This window comes from Prosopis cineraria, unplaced genomic scaffold, assembly GCF_029017545.1.
Source record: "Prosopis cineraria cultivar Desert tree isolate PC_DT_omini unplaced genomic scaffold, ASM2901754v1 PC9, whole genome shotgun sequence".
Classification (NCBI taxonomy): domain Eukaryota; kingdom Viridiplantae; phylum Streptophyta; class Magnoliopsida; order Fabales; family Fabaceae; genus Prosopis; species Prosopis cineraria.
Window position 1 is genome coordinate 14,711,512 of NW_026555340.1, and position 11,316 is coordinate 14,722,827.

General features: G+C 31.6%; 1 protein-coding gene across 5 annotated transcripts; it reads right to left on the reverse strand.

The window, feature by feature from the left end:
* Positions 1 to 5,328: 5,328 nt before the first annotated feature.
* Positions 5,329 to 10,793, reverse strand: LOC129320638 (pentatricopeptide repeat-containing protein At3g24000, mitochondrial-like). Of its 5 annotated transcripts, none has more exons than XM_054966178.1 (3): positions 7,686 to 10,793; positions 6,772 to 6,867; positions 5,329 to 5,730 (listed from the first exon to the last, which is right to left on the reverse strand). In XM_054966178.1, exon 1 carries the CDS (start codon positions 10,648 to 10,650, stop codon positions 7,837 to 7,839), a length of 2,814 nt encoding a protein of 937 aa, XP_054822153.1. In that variant the 5' UTR covers positions 10,651 to 10,793; the 3' UTR covers positions 5,329 to 5,730; positions 6,772 to 6,867; positions 7,686 to 7,836. The 5 variants fall into 5 exon arrangements, with proteins under 5 accessions (XP_054822153.1, XP_054822152.1, XP_054822151.1 ...); XM_054966177.1 differs by having other exon boundaries at positions 5,329 to 5,742; XM_054966176.1 differs by having other exon boundaries at positions 5,329 to 5,742; positions 7,652 to 10,793.
* Between the last annotated feature and the right edge of the window lie 523 nt (positions 10,794 to 11,316).

Sequence of the window (11,316 nt, forward strand, 5' to 3'; positions counted from 1 at the left end):
TTCAAGAGTCAATGTTTTTGGTAGACCCACTTAGCTTATGTTTGGGAGATTTTTTTAGAAGAAAATAGAATGGAGTGAGATGGCTAAAAGGCCTAAATCATTGTTTGTGAGATTTTTTTTTTTTTAAAGAAGGATGGAATGGCAAGGGAGGGCTTCTAAAGCTCTTTTTTACTATTCATAGCTCAATATTTTGTCCTTGCAAATTGGGGGGGTCAAGGATGGAGTGCATAATATAACTATTTCATCTATAAAATTATCCCCAACCTCCTATCTTAATAAAAATAAAATATTATCCATTATTTTCATTATCCAGCCATCTCTCTTGCCTCCTGCTAAGGTTGCTCATGGGCTAGGCTGAGCTAAGTATCACCCCTACTTGGTTCCCAGCTCAATGTATAGTTGGGCATCAGAATGGCATGGTTGACCCGAAAATATTTTTACAAGTATTTTTTGAAAAATATATAAAAAAGTTTTTCTTAAAAAATTATTATTATTATTATTATTATTATTTAAAATATCTTCTTCATAAAACTAATATTAGAATTAAAAGTAATTTTTTAAAAGTTCAAACGAATGCCAATTATTTTTACACAATAATAAGTTAAAAATAAATTTTGAATTTTGAAAGAAATTTAAAAAATTATAATGATAAAAAATGTCTAAAAGATTATAAAAATAATATAATTTATGATAACTTTCAATAAAAATCAATGCCATTAGATAAATATTATTCACAAAAAATTTTAAAAAAAAACTTGCTGATGCCTGGCCCCATGTGCCCGAATGCTTCAAGCAGGGCTGGGATGACCGAGCATTTAGGCATAGTACATAACTCTACCTTCCATCGTATCTCTCTCACTCTTGCCATCTCTTCTCTCTCTCTCTCTCGTCTTTCAACACTACGATTCTGTTATATTTTCCTCTTGTGCAAAAAAAAAAATGTTTGCTTAAATAGCTCTGTGACTTACTTTCTCTTTTTATTCTTAATTTTTGAGTATCTTGTTTAACCATTAATTATTATTATTATTATTATTATTATTATCATCATCATCATCATCATTATTTTGTTGCATAAATATTATAATTATTTAATATGCATTATTATTTTATTTAAATTTAGTCATATAGGTAATATTGGAAGAAAAAAAATTTAAACTGTTTCATTCCATTCATTTTATAGTAACTTCCAAACAATGGTAATGCAAAACCATTCCTTCACATCATAAAACTCCTAAACAATGGAATTTTTTTTTTCTATTTCACTCTACTTTGCTCCATTTCATTCCACTCTATTAATGACTTTTCCTTTTTATTCAATTCTAAACTTCCAAACGCACTCTTAATCTTGTCGGTCAAAACCTTCAGTGGGTAACTCTCTCCATGACACTGGTCTCTCAATAAAAAGTATTAATATTATGAGAACAAGCCCAAATGGAAGGTCCACCCTAAAAATTTTAGCCAATTAGATAAAAGAGTCCCTCTTACTTGCAAGTATGACAAAAGTATTAGATTTGGAGTTCACAACTTAGAGGCTGAATTGTGGGCAATTTTACTTGGCTTGAAGGAGATGTGGGATTTAGGAGGACTATGGACCTCTAATGTACCTTTCTCTAATATTTTTTATAATATTCTAATCTTCCTAATTTCATTTTTCTTTTTTCATTGGATCATTGGCGTCTATATAAACTAAGAAACATTTTGATATTTTGAAGTATCAAAATGGTGAAGTTTTGTAATTTTTATGGTTTTTTAAATAAAAAATTACAATTACACACTTTTTCATAAAAAATATAAAACTTCACTATTTTGAGACTTCAAGACATTGAAAATATCTTTTATTTTATATAGAAATCAAAGATCTAAAGAAAAAAGAAACAAAAATGAGAAATTGAGACATTAAAAAGGGCATTAGAAAAGGCACATTAGATATTCTTTATTCAAATTTGGGGTTCAAAAAATTTATTTTGAAAAGTTATTCTCTCCAAGCAATTCACTTGGAATATTCATCATATTGAAAGTATTCTTAATAGTTGGCCTAATTTTTATAGAGTCGCCCCCTACCTCAATAGGGGTTGAGACAAGGGACCAGTAGGGGTAATCGCCCTTCTAACTTTTAAATGTTTTTCTTATTAAAATTTAGGGGTTTTATATTTTTAGCCCCCTAAGTTGGCATATTGTAGAAACATTGAGACACTAAATATAATTCTTATTTCAATTCTATAGTAATATTTTACACATGCATGTATAGTCCAATTACTTTAGTAGATTGAATATATAATTCTCATAAGACTTTCTTTGTTTTAACAAGATAATACTACAAGTGCTCTTAAAGTATTGATGTCATTTGATTTTGCTTTTATTTTATATTTGATGAAAGAAATTATGAGAATTATTATTAACAAACTTTATCAAGTACTACAACAAATTCCAAATATATTGAATGATATGTGTTTGATGGCTATCAAAAAATTACTTGTCCAAAAGTTAAGAGATTATGATTAAGATATGTTCCTATAGAAAAATCACTTTTTTTGCTATAATAACCAAGCTCTTGAAATTTATAATATGAATGATTTTTACTATAATATACTTAGATCTCCTTGACATAAAGAATTTGTGACAATTGAATATTATTATTGTGTTAATATATTTATTTATTATATTTATCAATTAAAAGAATTAAATATTTAATTCAGTAAGTAAGTAATAAAGTTTTTTAAAAAATTGAAGAGAATTTTAGATCTCAAGAATGCATTCAAATCATTCAATGCTAATGAAAAAGGTGAAATTTTTGTCAATTTAATGATAGTTTATATTGAGAAGGAAACAACTAAAAAATTTATCATATACATGGTAATTAATTATTCTTATGTCATGAAAAATTGATGAGCAAAACTTAAAAACAAAAGCATATATTTATTTTAATTATATATATGTAATTAAATATAAATATATACATTGAATTATTTATGTTATGTTAGTTATATATGTTTTGTCATCTCAACCCCTTGATAAAATTTTCTGACTTTGCACTACCCACCTATGGTGGTTTCTAGCGGATTGTAATAATAAAATAAAATATATTAACCAATTCATAATTTTATTTGAATATATGTATTTAAAGGATTTTTAGTCAATAACCATGTTTAAAAATTACAAAATAAATTGTGTTTAATAATTATAATCCCTTTCATATATGGAAAAAAAATATATGCTCAATTTTTTTAATGCAAGTTTTTTAAAATTATTTTAAACAATATTCATGTGAAGCATTTTATCTTCTATAGAGCTGCTCTGAAGATGGAGCAAAATATTCACAATAATTAGTTGAGTTTTAGGTGAGATTCTTGACAACCCTTAGGTGAGTGAAATCCATGGATTATAATTGTTGTGACTACTATAGTATAAAATATTTTTTATTATCAAAAACCAAATCTAAATTAGGTTAAATTTATAGGGAGACTGATAGTTAAATCCAAACATTACATTAATAATAGTTAAATCTCTAACAAAATTTTCTAAAAATAAATTATAAATATCAATTCAAACGGAAATTTGTTATAATTTAAAAGTTACATTTAATACTTATATACTTATTTACAATTAAAACTCTTGAATTTATAATTATTTAAATTGATATTTTTTTATTTATTTTTCAAAAATATTTATCAAGAATTTAACTATCATTTATTTAATATTTTAGGACCTAATTGTCATTCTCCTAAATTTCTATGATTTTTCCTTTCAATCTCTTACTCTTGTTTATTATTTATTGTTTTCAATTAATCAATTGATAAATGTGCATCTTGATCAATAAGCACTTGATTCAACTAGTAAGAAATTATAGTAGCTTAACTAGAAATCTTTGATTTTAAGTTCTAGGAATGCAATTGAATTAAATACTTAGTAGAAGAACTTTGCTACCATCTATAATACTGTTTAGCTCGATTTGAATTAGTATAGGCTCCAATAAGTCCTCTAGTTGGCCATATTGAAATGCTCCTTTTGTCTCAATTTATAAGATGCTTCTTCTATTTAATATTTACCCCTAATAAAGTAACTACTTATCTTTAAACTAACATAACCTTTTTATATTTACCCCTATCTAATATATAATTTCACTTTAAAAGAAATATAAAGTGATTTATTCATTATGAATGCTTTTGAAAAAAAAATAATGATTACACCTTCAAATACTAAAAATGCATTACATTTTTGCACATCCAACCTTTTAAAAATGTAAAGTTATGTCCTGCTGAGAAATTGACAAATAAAGTTAAGCAATTAACAAGTAATGTAATTCAATTGTGGGAATCATGAATTTAATAAGGAAACTTAAGTAATTAACAAGTCTTGTTAACGTATTAACAAGTACAGTTACACTATTAACAAGTAATGTAATTATATTGTGGGAGTCACTGATTTAACAAAAAAAGTTAAGTAATTAACAAGTATTGTCAAGGTGTTAACAAATAAAGTTACGCGATTAATAAGCAATGTAATTCTGTTGCAAGAGTCATGGCTTTAACAAGAAAAGTTAAGTAATTAACAAATTTTGTTAATATATTAACAAATAAAGTTACACAATTAACAAGTAACATAATAATTAATTGATTTCAAAATAAAATTTATTATATAAATAATTTTATGCATTATATAATTGAATGGATTCAATGGTTTTGTGGTCCATACTTTTTTGGTGAGTCAAAGGGACATGAGTTCTAAATCCACTCTTATCCACCTTTGGAGAATTTAATTATCTAGCTATCACTAGCAATAGTCCAACTAGCAATTGAAGCTCTAGAAGCGGAGATCTAGTGGTTGCCATCGCCAGTGAAGCTTCGGTCACCATCAGTGGTGCTCTGGCAACAGTGACTAGTAGTTTTTCTTTGTTCTTTTTAAATAAATGAAGGGCTTTTTGGCAATTCGTTTTAAAAATAATTTCAATTTAGTGTTTGGATCCTACAGTGTAGTTTCAAATTTTATTAGGTGTGATTTGAAAATAAGTCACATCCCTAGTCCTTTACTAAAATTCTCCCTAAAATTGATTCCTAATCCCAATCCCAACCCCATAAAATTAATACCTGCCTTAGGTAGTTAACAAATCCATCTAACCATATGTCTATATGAATTTATCTAATGAGTCAATCACTTTTAATCGGTTCATTTCATTCAAACGGTCATCCAAGCAGCATGACAGTGTCTAGGAACCAAAATCTCAACTAAACGCTACGGTAAATCATTATCAACACAATGCATTATAATCAAGAATTCAGATATAAAGATTTGCAAAAATAAATAAAATAAAGGCAAAAATATTGTAAAACAAACGTATAAAGAAGCAGAAGGAGATGAATGGAACATAAATAATGAATCCATAACAAAAACATGCTAACCTTAGATTTGAAAGACTCCTCCACAATTCCAAGGATCTCCTTCTCTCTCTTAAGAATCATAGAGCTCTCTCTCTCTCTCTCTCTCTTAAAAACTCAAATCTCAAAAACAAGTATTTCCAAGTTCTTGCTCTTGGCAACAAACAAGGTGGGGTCCCCTAAAAAACATTGATAATCAGTATGACTAACGTGAAAGTCTTCATGACATCTAGCAAGATGTAACAATACAGTCTCCTAAAGTCATCACGACCAACATGAGCACCATCCAGAATTCTTTTTGCAATTAAGCCCTTGGACATCGATCTTTTCACTCTCATGGCTTGATTTCCTTATTTTTCTACAAACAATCCTTTCAGTTCAAAGAAGAAACAAACACCCAAATGAAAATTCTGCTCAAAAAATACATTTGAAACACATGCAAATCCAAACTACATATTGGAAATCACAAATAATCTATGGAAGACAAGATTTTCTGTTTTATCCTATTTATTCAATGTCTTTTAGATTTTATCGGAGTGATCTAGATATATATCAGGTTGTTAATGTCTAGATTTTGATTATTATCTTTATTATTTTCTCTTCATATTTTTTGGGCTACTCTCTGTTTTCAACAGTCCCAATATAATGCATAGTAAATTATTAATGAATAAAGTAGAAGGCTTGAGCCATCTTTAAGCTCAGCTAATCTCATTACAAATGATATTATGGCTTTTATTATTCACAGATTAGCAACAAAATTTGGGGGATTTACAAGCACAGCCCGATTGCACAAAAATCTTGCAACTTAAGTCCATGATTTAAGAGAAAATATGGAATTAAGCTTTAATCATATCCAAACATATTTTGAAAAGGATTACATTTATGGCCTCCTCTTATCCAATGTTACACTTGTGAATCTAAAAACAAAAAATTGGAAGTAAAGAGTCTTCCTTATCTTTTGTTCCTTTTCTTAGAATTGGGAAGGAAGGATCACTTATCCTCTGCTTTCTCATATTCCCTCTTCTCATCAAAACTCTCAAGCAAACAGGAAAAAAACAAAAAAAAAAAAACAAAAAAAAAAAAAAAGAAAGGAAGGAAAAGGAAGGAAGGAAGGAAAGAAATAATGATTGAGGTCTCCCTTTTAATTATTCTCTTTTATCATTATCTTTAGCGGCTGAATGCTGTCAAGCTCTAGAACATGATCTTTTTATTCAGATTTATCCAGTTTAATATTAGAGAGGATTGGATTGGGATGTGCTGTTTACATAGTGATGAGTGGGCAAGCCTGTCAGTTTACCATATCTCCGACTCTGTTTTAACCATGAGTCTAAACAACCCAATTCCAGAAATTTAAAAAGCAAAAGCCCAAGGTGAAGGACAAGGTAAAACAGGTGTCGACCTTGGGAGAGAGACAGCAGAAAAGATAAGAATTGTTGCTGCAATTCAGAATGGCCAAGCATTATGGGAAGGGCGAAGTCTCCTGTCTTATTAGTACCTGTAGAGAAACAGGGAACAGTACTCGAGGGGGGATTAGTTACCTTTTACTTAGTAGGAACCCAATGTATCTATACATAGTTGTAAATCAAGTAAGCCAAAGTCATTAAAATACTATAGATTACCCTAGTCATCTCATAAAAAAACTAATAAAAATAGCTTCCATTGTCAAATGAATCAATCCCATAAAGCACTACCAACAATGGACCTAAACACTGTAATCATAGAGCTCTGCACTCCCAAGAAACGGGGAAAAGGGGTTTGAATCTTCAACTATAAAGAAAGTGAAAAGAAAAAAAAAATTTCAACAATAGTAAAATAGCAGACTAAAGTAGTAGTCTTGGAATTTAAGTAAAAAGGGAACTAAAGAGAGCATAGACAGCCATTAGACTAAAAAACTACCAATCTTGTTATATTAACCAATCACATTTGACACACATGAATTTTTACAATCCAAGGATAGTCAAACTTTGACAAAGTGTAATGTGCAGAAAGTAGTCAATAGTCAAAAAAGGAAGAAACAACAAATTAATAAAATTGAAACATAACAACCACCTAGCATAAAATAAACAGCAAAACACTTATTAAATCACAACTAGATTTTTTCCTAGAGTCAATTGAAAGAAAAGAAAATCAAAGCAAAAGAATGACAATGTAAACATGCATAAAAATCTTATGCTGTTCAACTGACTATGTTCTCTATCATATTTGACAATAAGATTAAAAAATGAGAAGAAAATAATAAATCTTCCCAGGGAACTAATTTGAAATAAATATAACATTACCTCATTTGGTAAAAATGAATGCAAGACAACTAACCTCCCATTGTGCGAGAGGATTAACTTTAGCCAGTATCTTTCGCTGGATATATTTTCAGAAGCTGCAACCGATTGATCATATAGAGCCCAAATAAGGTCTTAATTTCTTCGCTCAATTTTTCAATTTCATATTCCCAGCAAAAACCAATCCACTACCAGTAGTCTAAACAAGAACACTTGCCACCACTAAAATGGTGAAACCGGTATGCATCCCTAAGTATAATTTTCCTACCAACAAATTTGCTGACAAGCTTGAAAACAGAGTGGCAATCACCACAGACACGAAGGTTCTTGAATATTCTAATTGGCGAACCTTCTGGACAATTGATCAATCCATATGCAAGGGCAATCCTCTCACTATGGTTCCAAAGATTGTGCTCTTTTTGTTCTTCATCTATATCTTGTAGTGAATAGCTTGTATCAGGCACATAACCTGTCTCTCTTATCATCTTCATGAGCTCTTCTAACTTAATGATGATTTGTCCATTCTGTGGATGACTCAGGTCTCCCATTCCAAAAGAAGTCACCTTGTTCCTCAACTTGATCCAACTGCAGGCAGGCTTCTTCTTTATGTTATGAGTAATCATTTCCTTTCTTACATTCTCTACATCATCCCACTTTCTAGTTGATGCACATAGGTTTGAATAAAGAACAAAGGCTGAGTCATCTGATGAATCCATCCTGAAAAGATTCTCAGCAGCTTTCTTTCCAAGTTCCGTATCACCATGTATTTTACAAGAAGCCAACAAGTTACGCCACACAAAGTCATTTGGCGCAACAGCCATTGTGTCAATAAAAGCTTCAGCCTCAGCAAGTCTTCCAGATCGCCCAAGAAGATCAATTATGCAAACACAATGTTCAATTCCCACTGGGACACAAAATTCACTAGTCATTGAATAGTAGTATGCAAGACCTTCATCCACCAGACCGCCGTGACTACAAGCAGATAAGAGTGAGACAAAGGTGACATGGTCAGGTCTCTGTCCCAATCTAAGCATGTCGTGAAAAGCTTCCCTAGCCTCTTGAAAAAACCCATGTCTCGCTAATGCTGATATCAAAATGTTCCATGACCTATGAAACCTGATACTTGGTTGAGGAACAATTTTTAACACATCATCAATTTCCCCACATTTTCCATACATATCCATTGTAGCATTTAACACATAATGGTCAGACTCAAACCCAAGTTTAATAACCAAGGCATGGAGCTGCTGACCCTCATCCAATGCAGTCAAGTTACCTACAATAGCAAGAGCTATAGAGAAACTAAACTGATCTAAACAAACCCCAGCACTCATCATTTTTACAATGAGTTTGAGGGCCTCTTCACCAGGCCCATAATGAGCATTTGCAGCAATAATAGCATTCCAAGCACTAGAGGTCTTACAACCTAATTCATTGAAAATGAAATTACTTGTATTGAGATCACCGCACTTGGCATACATGGTAATGAGGGAACTTTGAACATATGTATCTAATTCAAAGCCTGTAACAATAGTGTGTGCATGGATGGACAATCCATGTTTTAAAAGATCATCAGGAGATATGCAAGCACCAAGAACATTCACAATTGTGATGTAATTTGCAGGTACACCTTCTTCTTTCATCAAATTAAAAGCTTTCAATGCCTCATGTGATTGTTCATTATCAGCAAAGCCACCAATGAGGGCGTTCCAAGTTACTTCATCTCTCTTGGACATGGTTTTGCACACCTTTAGTGCTTGAGACATCAAATTGGACTTCCCATACATGGTAACCAATGCATTACCAACAATCAAATTGTGATGTTGACCAAAAAGGATTGCAAGAGCATGAACAATTTTTCCCTCAACTATGTTTGCTTGATTAGAACAAGCAGCCAATGCACTTGTGAAAGTAACATAGTTCATTGCCCTTCTAGTCCAGAGCATGTCACTGAAAAGTTGTATGGCTTCTAGGTACATTCCCTCCTCAACATAGCATGACATCATGGAATTCCAGGAGATTAAATCCCTGTCTGGCATTGTATGAAATACAACCTCTGCATCCACAGATTTTCCAGCAGCAGAATACATAGTTAAGAGACTATTACATGCACAAATATTTGATTCTAGTCCAGATTTTACAAGAAGACTATGAAGTCCTCTTCCCCAATTCAATTTTTGAGCAGAGCCACACACTGATAATAAGGCCGCAATTGTAATATAGTTTGTTTCTGTATCACTATTACGCATCAAAGAAAAGTTTTGAAGAGATTCTTCACAACGACCATTATGTGCAGCTGCAGTAATGATTGAATTCCAAGAGATTGTGTCACGTTCCTTCATATTATTAAACACATAAGATGCCTCCTCCATGCTACTACAGCTACCAAACATGGATATGACAGAATTTGCCACAGAAACATTATTGTCTAATCCAGATTTAATCACATTCCCCAAGACTTGATGACCCAAAAGTTTATCCCCAAGCATCCCACAAGACCTAAATACTGTAGCAATTGTGTTTTGATTACAATAAAATCCATGGCGTCTCAAAAGCTGATAAATATTAATAACCTCCTCCTGATCTCCATTATCTGCACAAGTCACCATCAAAGAAGTCCATGACACTATATTTGGTTCAATAATCTCCTCAAATATCTTGCTGGCCTCACATACCTGACCATATGAACCATAAAAGTGCAGAAGACAAGTACCAACAAATACATCAGAGAACAAACCATACTTGACAACATAACCATGAATTTGAAGTGCTTCTTCAATCATACAGCCAGACCTATCACATGCAGTCACTAAACTAGCAATTACAAAACTGCTAGGCTTGGCATTGTTTTCAAGCATATGATAGAAAAAATGCATCGCTTCAAAGTACCAACCACATCGAACTAACCCTGACATCATGGTATTCCAAGAAGCTTCATTTCTCTCCAACATTCTATCAAACACATGTTTTGCATACTTTATTTCACCAAACTTAGAGTACATGTTAACCAAGGTATTCTCATAGAATGTGCTGAGATGAACAACATCTTTTATACATAATGCATGCAGCACTTTACCGGCATTTCCTTCAATAATTTCTGAGAAACCCTTTCGAAGAAAACATGAAATTTGGGGGCTAGGGTGGTTTGAAAGGGACCAATGGGCACCATAGCTCAAGGGTTCTTTTATGCATGTGATAATATTAGATGGAGACTTAAACTGGTTTTGGCAAGCGTATGCACGCAGCTGTATAGAGTGTACTGTATGAAGAAACTTTCTACCAAACCTAGCCAGCTCTTGGTGACTTACTCAGACCTGGATAATAATGGTACAATAGCCAATTCTTAAAAAGGACTGACAACGGCTTGCCATCAACATCTTGATTGTCTTCTGCTCTCAATTGTTAACCTGGCCAATAAGATATGATATATCTCATCATGATTTTCAGGGGGAAGGGGGGAACGTAAACAAAACCAACCAACATCTCGTAATAGAAAGTAATTGCACATATTGTATGTGTATTAAGTTTTTAGTCCAACAATAAGCTCCAAAAGCTTCAACGCACATGAACATTATCCTAACCTCTTCTGGGATTTTTTTCCCTCATCTTTTATTGGAAAATATGCCCAATCTCTTTGGTCAAAAGACTAGTTTCTAAATAACCATACA